The sequence below is a fragment of the Kogia breviceps genome, chromosome 2 (genome assembly GCF_026419965.1).
Source record: "Kogia breviceps isolate mKogBre1 chromosome 2, mKogBre1 haplotype 1, whole genome shotgun sequence".
Lineage (NCBI taxonomy): Eukaryota > Metazoa > Chordata > Mammalia > Artiodactyla > Physeteridae > Kogia > Kogia breviceps.
In genome coordinates this window covers 147,285,891-147,310,657 of record NC_081311.1, presented here as the reverse complement: position 1 = coordinate 147,310,657, position 24,767 = coordinate 147,285,891, and the positions used below count along the sequence as shown (strand labels likewise).

General features: G+C 42.7%; 1 protein-coding gene across 1 annotated transcript in view; it reads left to right on the top strand.

Annotated features, from left to right (window-relative positions):
- The window catches only part of TTN (titin), a 283,596-nt gene that overhangs the window by 226,795 nt on the left and 32,034 nt on the right, over window positions 1-24,767 (top strand). The window contains exons 268-280 of the mRNA XM_067026386.1: window positions 352-648; window positions 1,200-1,502; window positions 1,604-1,909; window positions 3,025-3,312; window positions 3,409-3,699; window positions 3,790-4,077; window positions 4,241-4,828; window positions 4,929-5,033; window positions 5,481-5,678; window positions 5,782-6,078; window positions 6,168-6,755; window positions 6,847-7,149; window positions 7,258-24,363. Of these exons, the coding sequence (XP_066882487.1) occupies window positions 352-648; window positions 1,200-1,502; window positions 1,604-1,909; window positions 3,025-3,312; window positions 3,409-3,699; window positions 3,790-4,077; window positions 4,241-4,828; window positions 4,929-5,033; window positions 5,481-5,678; window positions 5,782-6,078; window positions 6,168-6,755; window positions 6,847-7,149; window positions 7,258-24,363 (20,958 nt within the window). The remainder of the gene's footprint in view (window positions 1-351; window positions 649-1,199; window positions 1,503-1,603; window positions 1,910-3,024; window positions 3,313-3,408; window positions 3,700-3,789; window positions 4,078-4,240; window positions 4,829-4,928; window positions 5,034-5,480; window positions 5,679-5,781; window positions 6,079-6,167; window positions 6,756-6,846; window positions 7,150-7,257; window positions 24,364-24,767) is intronic.

Below are 24,767 nucleotides of genomic sequence, written 5' to 3'. Positions count from 1 at the left end.
TCACTAGAATCTCATGTTTCACTTTGGTTAATGTGATATCATAGAATTTACAAAATAATATGTGAGAAGAGATACCCATCTCGATGTATCTTTCGTCATCGCGGAATTATTCTCATCACAGAACAACAGCGTTTTACAGACGAAAAGACCACTAGAGATCACATATTCCAGTTACATAATTTTAGATGTGAGGAAATTGAGATTCAGAAAAATTAAGTAACTTCCAAGGTCGTATAGGAAGTTAATGACAACATAAAGGCTGCAGCCCAGGTCTCCAGACCTCCACTCTACTGATTCCCTAATTTCACATGTGTGAGTGAAAGACTTCACTTTTCTTTCTTATCCTTTCAGATAAACCAGGTCCTCCAGCATCTGTTAAAATCAACAAAATGTATTCAGATCGTGCAATGCTTTCTTGGGAACCTCCTCTTGAAGATGGAGGCTCAGAAATCACCAACTATGTTGTTGACAAACGTGAAACGAGCAGACCCAACTGGGCACAAGTCTCTGCCACTGTGCCCATCACCAGCTGCAGCGTGGAGAAACTGATAGAGGGCCATGAGTATCAGTTCCGAATTTGTGCTGAAAATAAATACGGAGTGGGCGAGCCGATCTTTACTGAACCAGCAATTGCTAAAAACCCATATGGTAAGAACATTTTCCTAAGGTTTTTCTCTTTTTTAAAAAACATCCTTATTGGAGTATAATTGCTTTACAATGGTGTGTTACTTTCTGCTTTATAACAAAGTGAATCAGCTATACATATATCCCTATATTCCCTCCCTCTTGCGTCTCCCTCCCACCCCTCTAGGTGCTCACAAAGCACCGAGCTGATCTCCCTGTGCTATGCGGCTGCTTCCCACTCGCTATCTGTTTTACATTTGATAGTGTATATATGTCCATGCCACTCTCTCACTTCGTCCCAGCTTCCCCTTCCCCCTCCCCCCTCGCCGTGTCCTCAAGTCCATTCTCTACGTCTGCGTCTTTATTCCTGTCCTGCCCCTACATTCTTCAGAACCATTTTTTTTTAAGATTCCATATATATGTGTTAGCATACGGTATTTATTTTTTTTCTTTCTGACTTACTTCACTCTGTATGACAGACTCCAGGTCCATCCACCTCACTACAAATAACTCATTTTACTATGTAAATATTACCTTTTAGACTGGGACATTAACTTGTCAATCAATCTCTGCAGACCCACCCGGACGCTGTGATCCTCCTGTTATTAGCAACATAACCAAAGATCACATGACAGTAAGCTGGAAACCACCAGCAGATGATGGCGGCTCCCCCATCACTGGCTATTTGGTTGAAAAGCGGGAAACCCAGGCAATTAACTGGACTAAGGTCAACAGAAAACCCGTTATAGAAAGAACGATAAAAGCAACAGGTCTCCAAGAAGGCACGGAATATGAGTTCCGAGTTACAGCTATAAATAAGGCTGGACCAGGCAAACCCAGTGATGCATCCAAAGCTGCTTATGCCCAAGATCCTCTGTGTAAGTTTTCATGAGAGAGTCCAATATTCTGTGTTATAATCAACATTCAACAACTGGGAATGAGGTTTTAATGAAAATTTTCTATTATTATTTATCCTCAGATCCTCCTGGTCCACCAGCTTTTCCCAAAGTATATGATACAACCCATAGCTCCGTGAGTCTATCTTGGGGCAAACCAGCCTATGACGGTGGTAGCCCTATCATTGGTTACCTTGTTGAAGTAAAACGAGCTGATTCTGATAACTGGGTGAGGTGCAATTTACCACAGAAGCTACAGAAAACCCGCTTTGAGGTTACCGGCCTGATGGAAAACACAGAATATCAGTTCCGCGTGTATGCCGTTAATAAGATAGGATATAGTGACCCCAGCGATGTGCCAGATAAACACTGTCCCAAGGACATTTTAAGTAAGTATTACCAGGAGATATATACAGAACTCTTCTCATCAGTCATATTGTAAGAGGGAGTATGGAACTCCCTTATGTAGATTTATTTATTTATTTTTAAGTTTCAGGGTTGGTAACTCTACAAGTATCAGTACATTTTAGGAGAGCTGGGTTGGTACTTTATGGTATTGTATAACAAGCTAAATGGAATGCAAGTATGAGAATTTCATGCCTTCAAAAGAATATGGAATATAGGAATTTTATTCTGAGAATAAAAAGATTTTTTTAAACTAAGTAGTGAGCTATTTATCATTCTTAGGTTTTTATTTTCTCTTCTAATCTACCCCTCTCCATAAGTATATAATGGGTTAGCTCTCCATCATCTTAATTTCTCTTCTCACCATTTCTTCTATTCACCCTAATCAGTGCTCCTTTTACTTTGAACTACTTGGTATTATACTTCACCCTCTGTGTACTTTTCTTCTTACAATGAAATGAAGAGTATATAGCAGAGTGCCTTCACTGGAAGAAAGCCAAAACCCAATCATCTACTTTTAATATACAGAGAGTTTAAGAGTATATAAGGTTCATGAGATGAGATGCAGATCCTCCAGGGAAAACTTGGGTCTGCCTATAGGATACTGGAAAATAGAAAGATCAGTAATTGCTACAGAGTATTAAAATCATTGGCAACGGGACGTCCCTGGTAGCGCAGTGGTTAAGAATCTGCCTGCCAGTGCAGGGGACACGGGTTCGAGCCCTGGTCGGGGAAGATCCCACATGCCACGGAGCAACTAAGCCATGTGCCACAACTACTGGGCCTGCGCTCTAGAGCCCACGAGCCACAACTACTGAAGACCGCGTGCCTACAGCCTGTGCTCCACAACAAAGAGTAGCCCCCGCTTGCCACAACTAGAGAAAGCCTGCACGCAGCAACGAAGACCCAATGCAGCCAATAAATAAATAAATAAATAAATTTTTAAAAATAGTTGGCAAAAGTGTTGAGGATCATATTAAGGATTTACTAAAGAACTAGAGATCAGTTATGGAAAGAAACATATTTTAGGAGTGATCAGGCCAGTTCTTGGAAATACATTTGACCATTATTACTCTGTCTTTACTCCAACATTAAACAGTTCCACCTGAGGGAGAACTTGACGCTGATTTGAGGAAAACACTCATATTACGTGCTGGAGTTACAATGAGACTGTATGTACCAGTAAAAGGACGTCCACCTCCCAAGATAACTTGGTCTAAACCAAATGTCAATCTAAGTGAAAGGATTGGACTGGACATAAAGTCAACTGACTTTGACACTTTCTTGCGCTGTGAAAATGTGAACAAATATGATGCAGGAAAATATATCTTGACTCTGAAGAACAGCTGTGGTCAAAAAGAATATACCATTGTAGTGAAAGTGCTTGGTAAGTCCACTTGAAAAAACAATCATATATATGCTTAAAATGTAGTCTGTGTATTTTTTTACGTATTCATTTCTTATTTACCCACTATTTATTCAGATACTCCTGGGCCACCCATCAATGTGACTGTCAAAGAAATATCCAAAGATTCTGCTTATGTTACCTGGGATCCTCCCATTATTGATGGCGGAAGCCCCATCATAAACTATGTGGTAGAAAAGCGTGACGCAGAGAGGAAGTCCTGGTCCACCGTGACAACAGAGTGCTCCAAAACAAGCTTCAGAGTTTCTAACTTGGAGGAAGGAAAATCCTACTTCTTCAGGGTGTTTGCGGAAAACGAGTACGGCATTGGTGATCCCGGTGAAACATGTGATGCCGTGAAAGCTTCTGGTGAGCAAATAAGCTACCATCCCGTCATTTTGAGTGACATCTTACCTTGGTTATCCAGGGCTTAGACTTATCGTTTCACCTTTGCTTTAGAAACCCCTGGACCAGTTGTGGACCTTAAAGTGACGTCTGTGACCAAGGCATCTTGTAGCATAGGCTGGAAAAAGCCTCGCAGCGATGGTGGGAGTAGAATTATCGGATATGTCGTTGATATCCTGACTGAAGAAAATAAGTGGCAACGAGTCACGAAATCACTAAACTTACAGTATTCCATGAAAGATTTGACTGAAGGGGAGGAATACACCTTCAGAGTGAGTGCTGAGAATGAAAACGGAGAAGGGACCCCAAGTGAAATCACTGTTGTGGCAAAGGATGATGTCGGTAAGCCTTCAGCCATCATCTCCATTTTCCCTTTGTCATCAATAGTGCCCTCTTGAGCCCTACTCACTGGCTTATGTAAAAATCCTTTAAAAACTATAACGATCTGAAAAAATTAACTGCCTGGCATTACAAATAACAATGACTTATCTCTGCTGTTTTACAGTGGCTCCTGACCTTGACTTAAAGGACCTTCCTGATTTGTGCTACTTGGCTAAAGAAAACAGCAACTTCCGTCTTAAGATCCCCATAAAAGGCAAGCCAGCTCCATCCGTGTCCTGGAAGAAAGGAGAAGATCCCCTAGCAACAGACACAAGGGTCAGTGTTGAGTCATCTGCAGTTAACACAACTCTTGTAGTGAATGACTGCCAAAAATCTGATGCTGGAAAATACACAATCACACTGAAGAATGTTGCCGGCACCAAGGAAGGAACTCTGTCCATAAAAGTTGTCGGCAAGCCTGGCATCCCCACCGGACCGATCAAATTTGACGAAGTCACAGCAGAAGCCATGACCTTAAAGTGGGGTCCTCCAAAGGACGACGGAGGTTCTGAGATCACCAACTATATCCTAGAGAAGAGAGATTCTGTAAACAACAAGTGGGTGACATGTGCCTCGGCTGTCCAGAAAACCACCTTTAGAGTCATGAGACTTCATGAGGGTATGGAATACACCTTCAGGGTCAGTGCCGAAAATAAATACGGTGTAGGAGAGGGCCTGAAATCGGAGCCAATTGTTGCTAGACATCCATTTGGTAAGTGTCTCAAGGTCAGAAAACATAAAGCAAAACATGGTTCTGGCTTATTTATAATACATTCCTGATTATAAATCTTGCATTATCTACTTTTTCCTAGATGTGCCCGATGCTCCCCCACCTCCCAATATTGTGGATGTCAGACATGATTCCGTATCTCTAACTTGGACTGACCCCAGGAGAAATGGAGGCTCTCCAATTACAGGTATTTAGTTGGCTCTTACCCTACAGCGTTTACATTAAGATTGCTTCCAAATCTTCCTCCCTGAAAACAAGTTGAATCTGTGCTCTTTATTTATAGCACTATCCACACATACAAAAATGTATTTTCCTTTTTTCAGTTCATTATGCATTCAGTACATGAAGCATTAAGATAATGCTTAATTTCAATGAAAACCTCCTAATGTAATAGTTAATAAAGGCTTTCTTAATGATATCTATTTTTGTAAGTTAAAATTTTTTGACGGAAGGTGCAATAAATATGTCTATTCCAAGAGGAAAAAAATGGCTCTATGCCTAGGTAATAAAAGTATACATACAAGCAAGAATGATTACTTGTTCCGTGAGTGTGTATGTTTGTATGTATGTATTTAAAAATCAGGCTACATTTGTACGTTCTATGTGAATTGACACATCACTGGATCTTTTGTAGGGTATCATATTGAGTTCAAGGAAAGAAATAGCCTTTTGTGGAAGAGGGCTAACAAGACTCCTGTTAGGATGAGAGACTTCAAAGTGACAGGACTAACTGAAGGTCTGGAATATGAATTCCGAGTTATGGCAATCAATTTAGCAGGAGTAGGCAAGCCAAGCCTGCCATCAGAGCCAGTTGTGGCACTTGATCCAATTGGTAAGTCATTATACAAAGAAAAATCCAGGTGTATTTTCTTCATGAAGAGAACATTGGTGTGTGTTTGACTGGGTTTCTTTGTCTGTTTTTTGCTTTATTTTAGATCCTCCTGGCAAACCTGAAGTTATTAATGTAACAAGGAATTCAGTGACTCTCATTTGGACTGAACCCAAATATGATGGTGGTCATAAGTTGACTGGATACATAGTGGAGAAGCGAGATCTTCCCTCTAAATCTTGGATGAAAGCCAACCATGTTAATGTCCCAGATTGTGCCTTTACTGTTACTGACCTTGTTGAGGGTGGAAAATATGAATTCAGAATTAGAGCAAAGAATACAGCAGGTGCTATCAGTGCTCCATCAGAAAGTACAGGAACCATTATTTGCAAGGATGAATATGGTAGGTCTATTTTACTTTTTATGCACATAAACAATAGTGAATTAAGCGTCCTTCCTTTTCTGATTAAAATGTTCTTTTTTTCTTTGCAGAGGCACCAACCATTGTCCTTGATCCCACAATAAAGGATGGGCTAACTGTTAAAGCAGATGACACCATTGTTTTGAATGCCATTAGCATCCTCGGCAAGCCTCTTCCAAAGTCAAGTTGGTCCAGGGCAGGAAAAGACATCAGACCATCAGACATCGTTCAGATAACTTCAACCCCAACATCTTCCATGCTTGCTATCAAGTATGCCACTAGAAAAGATGCTGGTGAATACACCATCACTGCTACCAATGCTTTTGGCACAAAGGAGGAGCACGTGAAGGTGATAGTCCTCGATGTACCTGGTCCCCCAGGTCCGATCGAAGTCAGTAATGTTTCTGCTGAAAAAGCAACGCTTACATGGACACCTCCCTTAGAAGATGGCGGCTCACCAATTAAGTCTTATGTTCTTGAAAAGAGAGAAACCAGCCGACTTTTGTGGACAGTGGTTGCTGAAGATATTCAGTCTTGCAGGCATGTGGCAACCAAACTTATCCAGGGAAATGAGTACCTCTTCCGGGTCTCAGCCGTAAACCAGTATGGCAAAGGGGAACCTGTACAGTCTGAACCTGTCAAGATGGTAGACAGATTTGGTACGTAGAGCACATAAGGGAATTGATATGTAAGCATTTGCAGCAGAATTTAGGAAATCATTGATTTCTCATAAATTTGCTTTCTTTTCAGGTCCACCTGGCCCCCCTGGAAAACCAGAGGTGTCCAATGTCACTAAAAACACTGCCACTGTCAGTTGGAAAAGACCAGTTGATGATGGTGGCAGTGAGATCACAGGGTATCATGTAGAAAGGAGAGAGAAGAAAGGCTTGCGATGGGTGAGAGCAACAGGGACTCCAGTTTCCGATCTCAGATGCAAAGTAACAGGACTGCAAGAAGGAAACACCTACGAATTCCGTGTCAGTGCAGAGAACAAAGCAGGAATTGGTCCACCTAGTGATACTTCAAATCCTGTTCTAATGAAAGATGTGGCATGTTAGTAGTTATCTTTTTCAATACAGCTCATTTGGAAGTGCCAATATTTTATATAATTTATACAAAAGCTGAACCCTTAACACTTTTGTGCCTTTGTTTCCTTTTCAGATCCCCCAGGACCACCCTCAAATGCACGTGTCACTGATACCACCAAGAAGTCTGCTTCTTTGGCATGGGGCAAGCCTCATTATGACGGTGGGCTTGAAATCACTGGCTATGTCGTAGAGCATCAAAAAGTAGGAGATGATGCCTGGATAAAGGATACGACAGGAACCAGCCTCAGAATCACTGAGTTTGTCGTCCCTGATCTTCAGACTAAAGAAAAATACAATTTTAGAATCAGTGCCATCAACGATGCAGGTGTTGGGGAGCCAGCAGTGATTTCAAATGTTGAAATTGTAGAACGGGAGATGGCTCCTGATTTTGAACTAGATGCTGAGCTTCGAAGAACCCTTGTTGTGAGAGCAGGACTCAGTATTAGAATATTTGTGCCCATTAAAGGTCGTCCTGCTCCTGAAGTGACATGGACCAAAGACGATATCAACCTTAAAAACCGAGCTAACATTGAAAGTACAGAGTCGTTCACGCTCCTGATCATCCCAGAATGTAACAGATATGACACCGGTAAATTTGTGATGACCATTGAAAACCCCGCTGGGAAGAAAAGTGGTTTTGTTAACGTCAGAGTCTTGGATACACCAGGACCTGTCCTTAACCTGAGGCCTACTGACATCACAAAGGAGAGTGTCACCCTGCACTGGGACCTCCCACTGATAGATGGGGGCTCACGTATAACAAACTACATTGTGGAGAAACGAGAAGCAACACGGAAATCTTACTCCACGGTCACCACTAAGTGCCCTAAATGCACATACAAAGTTACTGGCTTGTCTGAAGGATGTGAATACTTCTTCAGAGTGATGGCAGAAAATGAGTATGGAATTGGTGAGCCGACAGAAACAACAGAGCCTGTAAGAGCCTCCGAAGCACCATCACCACCAGACAGTCTTAACATTATGGACATAACTAAGAGCACAGTCAGCCTGGCATGGCCTAAACCCAAGCACGATGGTGGCAGTAAGATCACTGGCTATGTGATTGAAGCCCAGAGAAAAGGCTCTGACCAGTGGACCCACATCACAACCGTGAAGGGGTTAGAATGTGTTGTGAAGAATCTAACTGAAGGGGAAGAATATACCTTCCAAGTGATGGCAGTGAACAGTGCAGGGAGAAGTGCCCCTAGAGAAAGCCGACCCGTCGTTGTCAAGGAGCAGACAGTGCTTCCAGAATTGGATCTCCATGGCATTTATCAAAAACTAGTCATTGCTAAAGCTGGTGACAACATCAAAGTTGAAATTCCAGTGCTAGGTCGACCAAAGCCCACGGTTACATGGAAGAAAGGAGAACAGGTTCTTAAACAGACCCAGAGAGTTAATTTTGAAAACACAGCAACTTCAACCATCTTAAATATCAACGAGTGTGTAAGAAGTGATAGTGGGCCCTACCCATTAACAGCAAGGAACATTGTAGGAGAGGTTGGTGATGTCATCACCATTCAAGTCCATGATATCCCAGGGCCACCTACTGGACCAATCAAATTTGATGAAGTTTCATCTGATTTTGTCACCTTCTCTTGGGACCCACCTGAGAATGATGGAGGTGTACCCATAAGCAACTATGTAGTAGAAATGCGACAGACTGACAGTACCACATGGGTTGAGTTAGCATCCACTGTTATACGCACTACCTACAAAGCCACTCACCTTACTACCGGAGTGGAGTATCAATTCCGGGTAAAAGCTCAAAACAGATACGGAGTTGGACCAGGCATCATATCAGCATCTGTAGCTGCCAACTATCCATTTAAGGTTCCTGGGCCTCCTGGTACCCCTCAGGTAACTGCAGTTACCAAGGATTCAATAACAATCAGCTGGCATGAGCCTCTTTCTGACGGTGGAAGCCCCATTTTAGGATACCACATTGAAAGAAAAGAACGAAATAGTATTCTCTGGCAGACTGTGAGCAAAGCATTAGTACCAGGCAACATTTTCAAATCAAGTGGACTTACAGATGGTATTGCTTATGAATTCCGTGTGATCGCAGAAAACATGGCTGGCAAAAGCAAGCCAAGCAAGCCATCTGAACCTATGTTAGCTTTGGATCCCATTGACCAACCTGGGAAACCAGTTCCTCTAAATATTACTAGACACACAGTGACCCTTCAATGGGCTAAGCCTGAATATACTGGAGGCTTTAAAATTACCAGTTATATAGTTGAAAAGAGAGATTTTCCTAACGGACGGTGGCTGAAAGCCAACTTCAGCAACATTTTGGAGAATGAATTTACAGTCAGCGGACTGACAGAAGATGCCGCATACGAATTCCGCGTGATTGCCAAAAATGCTGCTGGTGCTATTAGCCCACCATCTGAGCCATCAGATGCTATCACATGCAGGGACGACATTGAAGCACCAAAGATAATAGTAGATATCAAATTTAAGGACACAATTATAATAAAAGCAGGTGAAGCATTCAAGCTGGAGGCTGATGTTTCAGGTCGCCCACCTCCAACAATGGAATGGACCAAAGATGGAAAGGAGCTTGAAAACACAGCAAAATTAGAAATTAAAGTGGCAGATTTCTCTACTAATCTGGTAAACAAGGATTCACTAAGAAGGGATGGCGGTGCCTATACCCTTACAGCAACCAATCCTGGTGGTTTTGCTAAACATATTTTCAATGTCAAAGTTCTTGACAGACCAGGCCCACCTGAAGGACCTTTAGCTGTATCTGAAGTAACATCAGAAAAAGGTGTATTGTCATGGTTGCCTCCACTGGACGATGGAGGTGCCAAAATTGACCATTATGTAGTTCAGAAACGTGAAACCAGCAGACTGGCATGGACAAATGTTGCTTCAGAAGTCCAAGTAACAAGACTAAAGGTCACTAAACTTTTAAAAGGCAATGAATACATATTCCGTGTGATGGCTGTAAATAAATTTGGAATCGGAGAGCCACTGGAATCAGAGCCTGTGCTTGCACTAGATCCTTATGGACCTCCTGATCCACCCAAAAATCCTGAAGTTACAACTATTACTAAAGATTCCATGGTTGTCTGCTGGGGATATCCTGACTCAGATGGCGGCAGCGAAATCATCAATTATATTGTGGAACGGCGTGATAAAGCTGGCCAACGCTGGGTGAAATGCAACAGAAAGACTCTTACTGATTTAAGATATAAAGTGTCTGGACTGACAGAAGGACATGAATATGAGTTCCGGATCATGGCTGAGAACGCTGCTGGAATCAGCGCACCGAGTACTACCAGTCCATTTTATAAAGCTTGTGATGCTGTGTTTAAACCTGGCCCGCCAGGTAACCCACGTGTTCTAGATACAAGCAGATCATCCATTTCAATTGCTTGGAACAAACCTATCTATGATGGTGGTTCCGAAATCACTGGGTATATGGTTGAGACTGCCCTGCCAGAAGAAGATGAATGGCATATTGTCACTCCACCAGCCGGGCTCAGGGCAACTTCTTACACCATCACCAACCTCACAGAGAACCAGGAATATAAAATCCGCATCTATGCCATGAATTCTGAAGGCATTGGGGAACCTGCACTTGTTCCTGGAACTCCAAAGGCTGAAGACAGGATGCTGCCTCCAGAGATTGAACTGGACGCTGAACTGCGCAAAGTTGTTACCTTAAGAGCTTGTTGTACCCTGAGACTTTTTGTTCCAATCAAAGGAAGGCCAGTACCTGAGGTGAAGTGGACCCGGGAACACGGAGAATCTTTAGATAAAGCTAGCATTGAGTCCACAAGCTCTTACACCCTGCTTATCGTTGGAAACGTAAACAGATTCGACAGTGGCAAATACATACTAACTATAGAAAACAGCTCCGGCAGCAAGTCTGCATTTGTCAGTGTCAGAGTACTGGATACACCAGGCCCTCCACAGGATCTGAAGGTAAAGGAGGTCACTAAGACATCTGTCACACTGACATGGGAGCCTCCTCTTCTTGATGGAGGTTCAAAAATAAGTAACTATATTGTTGAAAAACGGGAATCAACAAGGAAAGCATATTCAACTGTTGCAACAAATTGCCACAAGACTTCCTGGAAGGTAGACCAGCTTCAAGAAGGCTGTAGTTACTACTTCAGGGTTCTCGCTGAAAATGAATATGGCATCGGGCTGCCTGCTGAAACCGCAGAATCTGTGAAAGCATCAGAACGACCTCTTCCTCCAGGAAAAATAACTCTGGTGGACATCACAAGAAATAGCGTGTCACTCTCTTGGGAGAAACCTGAGCATGATGGAGGCAGCCGAATTCTAGGCTACATTGTAGAGATGCAGAGCAAAAGCAGTGACAAATGGGCCACATGTGCCACAGTCAAAGTCACCGAAGCCACTATTACTGGATTAATTCAGGGTGAAGAATACTCTTTCCGTGTTTCTGCTCAGAATGAGAAGGGCATCAGTGATCCGAGACAACTGAGTGTGCCAGTAGTTGCCAAGGATCTTGTCATTCCACCAGCCTTCAAACTCCTGTTCAATACTTTCACTGTACTGGCAGGTGAAGATCTGAAAGTCGATGTTCCATTCATCGGACGCCCTACGCCAACTGCAACCTGGCATAAAGATGACGTACCACTGAAGCAGACAACCAGAGTAAATGCCGAGAGCACAGAAAATAACTCACTACTGACGATAAAGGAAGCCTGCCGAGAAGATGTTGGACATTACGTAGTTAAACTGACTAACTCAGCCGGCGAAGCTACTGAAACCCTTAATGTTATTGTTCTTGACAAACCAGGGCCTCCAACGGGGCCAGTTAAGATGGATGAAGTGACAGCTGATAGTATCACTTTCTCCTGGGGCCCACCTAAGTATGATGGTGGAAGCTCTATCAGTAATTACATCGTAGAAAAACGGGACACTTCCACAACCACCTGGCAGACTGTGTCGGCTACCGTTGCAAGGACAACAATAAAAGCTTGCAGGTTAAAGACTGGATGTGAATATCAGTTTAGGATTGCAGCTGAAAACAGATATGGAAAGAGTACCTACCTCAATTCAGAGCCTACTGTAGCCCAGTATCCATTCAAAGTTCCTGGCCCTCCTGGCACACCGTTCGTAACGCTCTCCTCCAAGGACAGTATGGAAGTACACTGGAATGAGCCAGTCAGTGATGGAGGTAGCAAAGTCATTGGCTATCATCTAGAACGCAAGGAGAGAAATAGCATCCTCTGGGTTAAGTTGAATAAGACACCCATTCCTCAAACCAAGTTTAAAACAACTGGCCTCGACGAAGGCATTGAATATGAATTTAGAGTCTCCGCACAGAACATTGTGGGCATCGGCAAGCCAAGTAAAGTGTCAGAAAGCTACGTAGCCCGTGATCCATGTGATCCACCAGGAAGGCCAGAGCCAATCATTGTCACAAGGAATTCTGTGACCCTTCAGTGGAAGAAACCCACATACGATGGTGGAAGCAAGGTCACTGGTTATATTGTTGAGAAGAAAGAACTGCCCGAGGGCCGCTGGATGAAAGCCAGTTTTACAAATGTCATTGACACTCAGTTTGAAGTAACTGGCCTAGCTGAAGATCACAGATATGAGTTCCGGGTTATAGCTCGAAATGCTGCAGGAGTGTTTAGTGAGCCTTCAGAAAGCACAGGAGCAATAACAGCAAGAGATGAGGTAGAACCACCACAAATTCGTATGGATCCAAAATACAAAGACACAATTGTGGTTCACGCTGGTGAGTTATTCAACATTGACGCAGATATTTATGGCAAACCAGTACCAACCACTCAGTGGATAAAAGGTGATCAGGAGCTTTCAAATACGGCTCGATTAGAAATAAAGAGCACTGATTTTGCCACCAGTCTCAATGTAAAGGATGCAATACGTGTTGACAGTGGAAATTACATACTGAAAGCCAAAAATGTTGCAGGAGAGGTATCAGTCACTGTAAATGTCAAAGTTCTTGACAGACCAGGGCCCCCTGAAGGACCTATTGTTATATCAGGAGTTACAGCAGAAAAATGCACACTCACTTGGAAACCCCCACTACAAGATGGTGGGAGTGATATCATGAATTATATTGTGGAAAAGAGAGAAACCAGCCGCTTGGTTTGGACTGTGGTTGATGCCAACGTGCAAACTCTCAGCTGCAAGCTTACTAAGCTTCTTGAAGGCAATGAATATATCTTCCGTATAATGGCTGTCAACAGATATGGTGTTGGCGAACCTCTTGAATCTGAGCCAGTACTTGTCAAGAATCCATTTGTAGTGCCAGATGCACCAAAAGCTCCAGAAATCACAGCGGTGACCAAGGACTCAATGGTTGTTGTATGGGAAAGGCCAGCATCTGATGGTGGCAGTGAAATTCTTGGATATGTTCTTGAAAAACGGGATAAAGAGGGCATCAGATGGACAAGATGCCATAAGCGTCTGATTGGTGAACTGCGCTTGAGAGTAACTGGACTCTTGGAAAATCACAATTATGAATTCAGAGTCTCAGCTGAGAATGCTGCTGGACTCAGTGAACCAAGCCCACCTTCTGCTTACCAAAAGGCTTGTGATCCTATTTATAAGCCAGGACCTCCAAACAATCCCAAAGTCATTGATATTACCAGATCTTCCGTCTTCCTTTCTTGGGGCAAACCGATATATGATGGTGGCTGTGAAATCCAAGGATACATTGTTGAAAAATGTGACATGAGTGTTGGTGAATGGACAATGTGCACTCCACCGACTGGAATCAATAAAACAAATATAGAAGTCGAGAAGCTGTTGGAAAAGCATGAGTACAACTTCCGCATCTGTGCCGTTAACAAAGTTGGAGTTGGAGAACATGCCGATGTCCCTGGACCTATTATAGTTGAAGAAAAATTGGAAGCACCAGACATTGATCTTGACCTAGAACTAAGGAAAATTATAAATATAAGGGCAGGCGGCTCCTTAAGGTTATTTGTTCCTATTAGAGGTCGTCCTACACCAGAAGTTAAATGGGGAAAGGTGGATGGTGAAATCCGAGACGCAGCTATAATCGACAGCACTAGCAGCTTCACCTCTCTTGTTCTTGACAATGTCAACCGATATGATAGTGGAAAATATACTCTCACGTTAGAAAACAGCAGTGGGACAAAGACTGCTTTTGTTACTGTGAGAGTCCTGGACACACCAAGTCCACCTGTTAATCTGAAAGTCACAGAAATCACCAAAGACTCAGTATCAATTACATGGGAACCTCCTTTGTTGGATGGGGGATCCAAAATTAAAAATTACATTGTTGAGAAACGTGAAGCCACAAGGAAATCATACACTGCAGTTGTAACAAATTGCCATAAGAATTCTTGGAAAATCGATCAACTCCAAGAAGGTTGCAGTTACTACTTTAGAGTCACAGCTGAGAATGAGTATGGTATCGGCCTTCCCGCTCACACTGATGATCCAATTAAGGTTGCAGAAGTCCCACAGCCTCCAGGAAAAATAACCGTGGATGATGTCACCAGAAACAGTGTCTCTTTAAGTTGGACAAAGCCTGAACATGATGGCGGCAGTAAAATCATTCAGTATATTGTGGAAATGCAAGCTAAACACAGTGAGAAATGGTCAGAGTGTGCTCGAGTCAAGTTCCTTGAAGCCGTAATTACCAACTTAACTCAGGGAGAAGAATATCTTTTTAGAGTTGTGGCTGTAAATGAAAAGGGAAGAAGTGATCCTAGGTCTCTTGCAGTTCCAGTAGTTGCCAAAGATCTGGTCATTGAGCCAGATGTAAGACCTGCATTTAACAATTATAGCGTACAGGTTGGCCAAGATTTGAAAATAGAAGTGCCAATTTCTGGACGTCCTAAGCCAACCATTACCTGGACTAAAGACGGTCTTCCACTGAAGCAGACTACAAGAATCAATGTTACTGATTCACTTGACCTCACCATACTCAGTATTAAAGAAACTCATAAGGATGACAGTGGACATTATGGAATCACAGTTGCTAATGTTGTTGGTCAGAAGACAGCATCCATCGAAATTATAACCCTAGATAAGCCTGATCCTCCAAAAGGACCTGTTAAATTTGATGAAGTCAGTGCTGAAAGTATTACCTTATCTTGGGAACCTCCATTATATACAGGGGGCTGCCAGATCACTAACTACATAGTTCAGAAAAGAGATACAACCACCACAGTATGGGATGTTGTTTCTGCTACTGTTGCCAGAACTACACTCAAAGTGACCAAACTGAAGACTGGTACAGAATACCAATTCAGAATATTCGCTGAAAACAGATATGGACAAAGCTTTGCCTTGGAATCTGAGCCAATTGTAGCTCAATATCCCTACAAAGAACCAGGCCCTCCAGGCACACCATTTGTCACAGCCATTTCCAAAGACTCCATGGTTATACAGTGGCATGAACCAGTCAATAACGGCGGAAGCCCAATCATAGGCTACCACCTTGAGAGAAAGGAAAGAAATAGTATTTTGTGGACAAAGGTCAACAAAACTATTATTCATGACACCCAGTTTAAAGCACTCAATCTTGAAGAAGGCATCGGATATGAATTCAGAGTTTATGCTGAAAATATTGTTGGTATAGGCAAAGCAAGCAAGAATTCTGAATGCTATGTAGCCAGAGATCCCTGTGACCCACCAGGAACCCCAGAAGCAATAATAGTTAAAAGACATGAAATCACTTTACAATGGGCCAAACCAGCATATGATGGTGGAAGTATGATTACGGGTTATATTTTAGAGAAACGTGATTTGCCTGAGGGTCGTTGGATGAAAGCCAGCTTCACAAACGTCATTGAAACTCAATTTACGGTGTCAGGTCTTACTGAAGATCAAAGATATGAATTCAGAGTCATTGCAAAGAATGCAGCTGGTACAATAAGCAAACCCTCTGACAGTACTGGACCGATAACTGCCAGGGATGAGGTCGAACTCCCAAGAATTTCAATGGATCCAAAATTCAGAGACACAATTGTGGTAAATGCTGGAGAAACATTCAGGCTTGAAGCTGATGTCCACGGAAAGCCGCTACCTACCATTGAGTGGTTAAGAGGAGATAAGGAAATTGAAGAATCTGCTAGATGTGAAATAAAGAACACAGATTTCAAGGCTTTACTTATTGTAAAGGATGCCATTAGAATTGATGGTGGACAGTATATTTTAAGAGCTTCCAATGTTGCAGGTTCTAAGTCATTCCCAGTGAATGTAAAAGTGTTAGATAGACCAGGACCTCCAGAAGGGCCAGTCCAGGTTACCGGAGTCACCGCTGAAAAATGCACATTAACATGGTCTCCACCACTTCAAGATGGTGGCAGCAACATTTCTCACTATGTTGTGGAAAAGAGAGAAACAAGCCGGCTTGCCTGGACTGTTGTTGCTTCAGAGGTTGTACCCAATTCTCTGAAAGTTACCAAACTCTTAGAAGGGAATGAATATATTTTCCGTATAATGGCTGTCAACATATACGGTGTTGGAGAGCCTTTGGAATCTGCACCAGTACTCATGAAAAATCCATTTGTGCTTCCTGGACCACCAAAAAGCCTGGAAGTCACGAACATTGCCAAGGACTCCATGACCGTCTGTTGGAACCGTCCAGATAGTGATGGTGGAAGTGAGATTATTGGCTACATTGTAGAAAAAAGAGACAAAAGTGGCATTAGGTGGATAAAATGTAATAAACGCCGCATTACAGATTTACGTCTAAGAGTAACAGGATTAACAGAAGACCATGAATATGAATTCAGAATCTCTGCAGAAAACGCTGCTGGAGTTGGAGAACCAAGTCCAGCTACAGTTTATTATAAGGCTTGCGATCCTGTGTTCAAACCTGGCCCCCCCATCAATGCACACGTTGTAGACACCACTAAAAATTCAGTTACACTTGCCTGGGGTAAACCCATCTACGATGGTGGCAGTGAGATCCTGGGATATGTAGTAGAAATGTGTAAAGCAGATGAAGAAGAATGGCAAATAGTTACTCCACAGACTGGCCTGAGAGCCACTCGATTTGAAATTTCAAAACTCACTGAACACCAGGAGTATAAAATACGAGTCTGTGCCCTCAATAAAGTTGGTTTAGGTGAGGCTACATCAGTTCCTGGTACTGTGAAACCAGAAGATAAACTCGAAGCACCTGAACTTGACCTTGACTCTGAGTTAAGGAAAGGAATTGTTGTAAGAGCTGGTGGATCTGTCAGAATTCACATTCCATTCAAAGGTTGCCCAACACCTGAGATCACTTGGTCTCGAGAGGAAGGTGAATTCACAGATAAGGTCCAAACTGAAAAAGCAGCAAACTATACCCAACTATCAATAGATAACTGTGATAGAAATGATGCTGGAAAATATACTCTCAAGCTGGAAAACAGCAGTGGATCTAAATCTGCCTTTATAACTGTGAAAGTTCTTGACACCCCAGGACCACTACAGAATTTGGCAGTCAAAGAAGTGAGAAAAGATTTTGTCCTTCTGATATGGGAACCACCCATCATCGATGGGGGTTCAAAGGTCAAGAACTATGTTATTGACAAACGTGAGTCAACCAGAAAAGCATATGCTAATGTGAGTAATAAATGCAGCAAAACAAGCTTTAAAGTTGAGAATCTTACAGAAGGAGCCATGTACTACTTTAGAGTAATGGCTGAAAATGAATTTGGAGTTGGTGTTCCAGTGGAAACCACTGATGCTGTGAAAGCAGCTGAACCTCCTTCCCCACCAGGAAAGGTCACACTCACTGACGTGTCCCAGACTAGTGCATCGCTGATGTGGGAGAAACCTGAACATGATGGTGGTAGCAGAATCCTGGGGTATGTTGTTGAAATGCAGCCCAAAGGAACAGAAAAATGGAGTGTTGTGGCTGAATCCAAAGTCTGCGATGCAGTTGTTACTGGTCTGAGTTCTGGACAAGAATATCAGTTCCGTGTCAAGGCTTACAACGAGAAAGGAAAAAGTGATCCAAGAGTGCTTGGTGTTCCTGTCATAGCCAAGGACTTGACTATACAGCCTAGTTTTAAGTTACCATTTAACACATATAGTGTCCAAGCTGGAGAAGATCTTAAAATCGAAATTCCTGTTATTGGCCGACCGAGACCTGAAATTTCGTGGGTCAAAGATGGCAAGCCTCTTAAACAGACAACAAGAGTAAATGTTGAGGAAACAGCTACCTCAACTATTTTGCACATTATAGAAAGTAACAAAGATGACTTTGGAAAATACACCATAACAGCAACAAATAGTGCAGGTACAGCAACGGAAAATCTCAGCATTATCGTTTTGGAAAAGCCTGGACCTCCAGTGGGACCAGTTCAGTTTGATGAAGTTAGTGCAAACTTTGTGGTCATATCTTGGGAACCTCCAGCCTATACTGGTGGCTGCCAAATAAGCAACTACATTGTAGAGAAGCGAGATACAACTACCACCACTTGGCACATGGTATCAGCAACAGTTGCAAGAACAACAATTAAAATACCCAAACTGAAAACAGGCACTGAGTACCAGTTTAGAATTTTTGCAGAAAACAGGTATGGAAAAAGTGCCCCCTTGGATTCTAAACCAGTTATTGTACAATATCCATTTAAAGAACCCGGGCCACCTGGCACTCCTTTTGTGACATCAGTCTCAAAAGATCAAATGCTTGTGCAGTGGCACGAGCCAGTTAATGATGGAGGCAGCAAAGTTATTGGCTACCATCTTGAACAGAAAGAAAGGAACAGCATTTTATGGGTCAAACTAAATAAGACTCCCATTAAAGACACCAAATTCAAAACAACTGGGCTTGATGAAGGCCTGGAGTATGAGTTCAAAGTTTCTGCTGAAAATATCGTTGGCATCGGCAAGCCGAGCAAAGTGTCGGAATGCTTTGTTGCGCGTGATCCATGTGACCCACCAGGTCGCCCTGAAGCCATTGTTATTACAAGAAACAGTGTCACACTGAAATGGAAGAAACCTGCCTATAACGGTGGCAGCAAAATAATAGGTTATATTGTAGAAAAGAAAGATCTACCTGACGGCCGTTGGATGAAAGCCAGCTTTACTAATGTATTAGAAACTGAATATACAGTGAGTGGACTTGTAGAAGACCAAAGATATGAATTCAGAGTAATTGCAAGAAACGCAGCTGGCAACTTTAGTGAACCATCTGAAAGCACTGGCGCCATTACTGCAAGAGATGAAATTGATGCACCAAATGCCTCACTGGATCCCAGATACAAAGATGTCATCGTTGTTCACGCAGGAGACACTTTTGTCCTTGAAGCTGATATCCGTGGCACACCTATACCTGATATTGTTTGGTCAAAAGATGGAAAAGAGCTTGAAGAAACAACTGCCAGAATGGAAATTAAGTCTACTATTCAGAAAACAACTGTTCTTGTCAAAGACTGTATACGTAGTGATGGAGGACAATATATCCTGAAACTCAGCAACGTGGGTGGTACGAAGTCTATACCAATCACTGTAAAGGTACTTGACAGGCCAGGGCCTCCTGAAGGGCCTCTGAAAGTTTCTGGAGTTACTGCTGAAAAATGTTACCTGGCATGGAACCCACCTTTACAAGACGGTGGTGCTAATATCTCACATTACATCATTGAAAAGAGAGAGACAAGCAGACTCTCCTGGACCCAGGTTTCAACTGAGGTACAGACCCTTAACTACAAAGTCACTAAACTTCTTCCTGGTAATGAGTACATTTTCCGTGTCATGGCTGTGAATAAATATGGAATTGGAGAGCCTCTGGAATCTGAGCCTGTTGTAGCCCGTAATCCTTATAAACCACCAGGTCCTCCTTCACCACCTGAAGCCTCAGCAATCGCCAAAGAGTCTATGGTCGTAACATGGGCACGCCCAGTGGATGATGGAGGTGCTGAAATCGAGGGCTACATTCTTGAAAAACGAGATAAGGCAGGCATTAGATGGACCAAGTGCAACAAGAAAACACTAACAGATCTTCGATTCAGGGTGACTGGCCTTACTGAAGGGCATTCCTACGAATTCCGAGTTGCTGCTGAAAATGCAGCTGGTGTGGGTGAACCTAGTGAGCCATCTGTTTTCTATCGTGCATGTGATGCTCTGTATCCACCAGGACCACCAAGTAATCTAAAAGTGACAGACACTTCCAGATCTTCTGTCTCCCTGGTGTGGAATAAGCCAATTTATGATGGCGGTGCTCCTGTTAAGGGCTACGTTGTTGAGGTCAAAGAAGCCACTGCTGCCGAATGGACAATGTGCACTCCACCAACAGGATTACAAGGAAAGCAGTTCACCGTGACCAAGCTTAAAGAAAATACTGAATATAACTTCCGTATTTGTGCCATCAATTCTGAAGGCGTAGGTGAACCTGCAACTATACCTGGTTCAGTTGTTGCTAAAGAGAGGCAAGAGCCACCAGAAATAGAACTGGATGCTGATCTCCGAAAAGTGGTCATTCTGCGTGCGAGTGCTACTTTACGCTTATTTGTCACTATCAAAGGTCGACCAGAACCTGAAGTTAAATGGGAAAAGGCAGAAGGCGTTCTCACTGACCGGGCCCAGATTGAGGTGACCAGCTCATATACAATGTTGGTAATTGATAACGTTACCAGATTTGACAGTGGTCGGTATAATCTGACACTAGAAAACAACAGTGGCTCTAAAACTGTTTTTGTTAACGTCAGAGTTCTCGACTCACCAAGTGCCCCTGTGAATTTGACCGTGGGAGAAGTGAAGAAAGATTCAGTGACACTGGCTTGGGAACCACCGCTGATTGATGGCGGAGCTAAGATTACGAACTACATCGTCGAAAAACGAGAAACTACAAGAAAAGTGTATGCTACTGTTACAAACAATTGCACGAAGAACTCTTTTAAAATTGAAAACCTGCAAGAAGGATGTTCTTACTACTTCCGAGTCTTGGCTTCCAATGAATATGGGATTGGTTTGCCAGCTGAAACAACTGAACCTGTTAAAGTTTCTGAAACACCCCTTCCACCTGGAAGAGTAACTCTTGTTGATGTGACCTGTAACACAGCTACAATTAAGTGGGAGAGACCAGAAAGTGATGGTGGCAGCAAAATTACCGGTTATGTAGTTGAAATGCAGACCAAAGGCAGTGAAAAATGGAGCATCTGCACACAAGTTAAGACTCTAGAAGCAACTATATCTGGCCTAACTGCTGGAGAGGAGTATATCTTCAGGGTAGCTGCACTTAACGAAAAAGGAAAAAGTGATCCAAGACAACTTGGAGTGCCAGTAATTGCGAGAGATATTGAAATAAAGCCTTCAGTTGAGCTTCCTTTCAATACTTTCAATGTAAAGGCTAGAGACCAACTGAAGATTGATGTTCCATTTAAAGGAAGACCTCAAGCTACTGTAAGCTGGAAAAAAGATGGCCAGACTCTTAAAGAGACAACTAGAGTAAATGTTTCTTCTTCAAAGACTGTAACATCACTAACAATTAAGGAAGCTTTGAGGGAAGATGTTGGAACTTATGAGTTATGTGTTTCAAACAGTGCTGGATCCATAACAGTTCCTATTACTATAATTGTGCTTGACAAACCAGGACCTCCTGGACCTATACATATTGAGGAGGTTAGTTGTGACAATGTAACCATTTCTTGGAATCCTCCAGAATATGATGGTGGCTGCCAGATTAGCAATTACATCGTTGAAAAGAGAGAAACCTCTTCTACAACATGGCACATAGTTTCACAGGCAGTTGCAAGAACATCCATTAAAATAGTTCGTCTAGTAAAAGGAAGTGAGTATCAGTTCCGTGTTTGTGCAGAAAACCGCTACGGAAAGAGCTCCTACAGTGCATCTTCAGCCGTAGTTGCAGAGTATCCATTCAGCCCCCCAGGTCCTCCTGGTACTCCTAAAGTTGTGCATGCCACAAAATCCACCATGTTGGTAACCTGGCAAGTGCCAGTTAATGATGGAGGAAGTCAAGTACTTGGCTATCACCTTGAGTATAAAGAAAGAAGCAGCATTCTTTGGTCAAAAGCAAATAAGAGCCTCATCACTGATACTCAAAAGAAAGTCTCCGGCCTTGATGAAGGACTGATGTATGAGTATCGTGTATCTGCTGAGACTATTGCTGGAATTGGTAAATACAGTAAGTCTTGTGAACCAGTCCCTGCAAGAGACCCTTGTGACCCTCCTGGACAACCTGAAGTCACAAATATCACAAGGAAATCAGTGTCACTTAAATGGTCTAAACCACATTATGATGGTGGAGCTAAGATCACCGGATACATTGTTGAACGTAGAGAACTACCAGATGGCCGGTGGCTGAAGTGCAACTTTACTAACGTACAAGAAACATACTTTGAAGTTGCCGAACTTACTGAAGATCAGCGTTATGAATTCCGGGTTTTCGCAAGGAATGCTGCTGACTCAACTAGTGAGCCATCTGAATCCACTGGACCTATCACAGTTAAAGACGATGTTGAGGCTCCAAGAATTATGATGGATGTCAAGTTCCGAGACGTTATTGTTGTCAGAGCTGGAGAGGTCCTTAAGATAAATGCAGACATTGCAGGGCGACCTCTGCCAGTAATTTCCTGGGCCAAGGATGGTGTAGAAATTGAAGAGAGAGCAAGAACAGAAATTGTCTCAACGGACTACAATACTTTGCTAACAGTGAAAGACTGTGTCCGACGGGACTCTGGGCAGTATGTGCTAACACTGAAGAATGTTGCTGGAACTCGGTCTTTGGCAGTTAATTGCAAGGTACTTGATAAGCCTGGCCCACCAGCAGGACCACTTGAAATAACTGGCCTCACTGCTGAGAAATGCTCTGTTTCTTGGGGACCGCCCCAAGAAGATGGTGGCGCAGCTATCGACTATTACACTGTAGAAAAACGCGAGACAAGTCGCCTTGCTTGGACAATATGTGAAGGAGAGTTAAGGACAACATCCTGTAAAGTGACCAAGTTGCTCAAGGGCAATGAATACATCTTTAGAGTAACCGGTGTTAATAAATATGGTGTTGGCGAGCCCCTGGAGAGTGTGGCTGTAAAGGCGCTAGATCCATTTACGGTTCCAAGTCCACCCACATCTTTGGAAATTACATCTGTGACCAAAGAGTTCATGACACTTTGCTGGGCAAGACCAGAAAGTGATGGAGGCAGTGAAATCTCTGGATACATAATTGAAAGGCGAGAGAAAAACAGCCTACGATGGGTGCGTGTAAACAAAAAACCAGTTTATGATCTGAGAGTGAAATCAACAGGACTTCGGGAAGGATGTGAATATGAGTATCGGGTATATGCAGAAAATGCTGCAGGCCTGAGCCTTCCAAGTGAAACCTCTCCCTTAACTCGGGCAGAAGATCCCGTGTTCTTACCATCTCCTCCATCCAAACCCAATATCATGGACTCAGGCAAGACCAATATAACTATTGGCTGGGTTAAGCCCTTATTTGATGGTGGGTCCCCAGTAACTGGATACACTGTAGAATTTAAAACATCTGATGAAACTGACTGGAAAACTGCCATTCAGAACTTAAGGGGCACAGAATACACAATAAGTGGACTAACCACAGGAGCCGAATACATTTTCAGAATAAGATCTATCAATAAGGTCGGTGCTAGTGATCCCAGTGATAGCTCCGATCCCCAGATAGCAAAGGAAAGAGAAGAAGAACCTGTATTTGATCTTGACAGTGAAATGAAGAAGACCTTGATCGTCAAGGCCGGTGCCTCTTTTACCATGACTGTGCCCTTCCGAGGAAGACCAGTACCCAGTGTCTCCTGGAGCAAACCAGACACTGACCTCCGCACTAGAGCTTATATTGATTCCACAGACTCTCGTACATCACTGACTATTGAAAATGCCAATAGAAATGATTCTGGAAAATACACATTAACAATTCAGAATATTTTGAATGCTGCTTCACTGACCTTAGTTGTCAAAGTTTTAGATTCTCCTGGTTCTCCAGCCAATATCACTGTACATGATGTCACCAGAGAGTCTGCAGTGTTATCCTGGGATGTTCCTGAAAATGATGGTGGAGCACCAGTGAAGAATTACTACATAGAAAAACGGGAGGCCAGTAAGAAAGCATGGGTCTCAGTGACCAGCAACTGTAACCGCCTCTCCTACAAAATTACCAACTTACAAGAAGGGGAGATTTACTACTTCAGAGTCTCCGGAGAAAATGAGTTTGGTGTTGGTTTACCAGCTGAAACGAAGGAAGGAGTAAAAATAACAGGTATGTTTTAAGAACAAAGAAAACCTACCTATCCATATTCATTTTCTTAGACTAGTGTGAATCATTTTAATTATTGTTTAATCTTAAATGCTTTCGGTTCACACCTCGAACAATTCATACTATAGCACAAAATGAAATCTTACTACTAAAGAAAGTTTTTCATTGATTAAAAAAAAAGTAGAAATTTACATAGCTGGAGTTGGATAATGTATTCTGAATTTAAGTATAATTGAATTTGACTGCACACATATATATACACATATATAGTGTGTGTGCAGAAATTGTATGGTAGTGTTTCTTACAAGACTGTTCATCTCATTCCTCATTTTTACACCCATGATAAATTTGGGATAAATTTAATCATTTTATTTGGTCATTTGACACTTACTTGATTTGAATGCTAT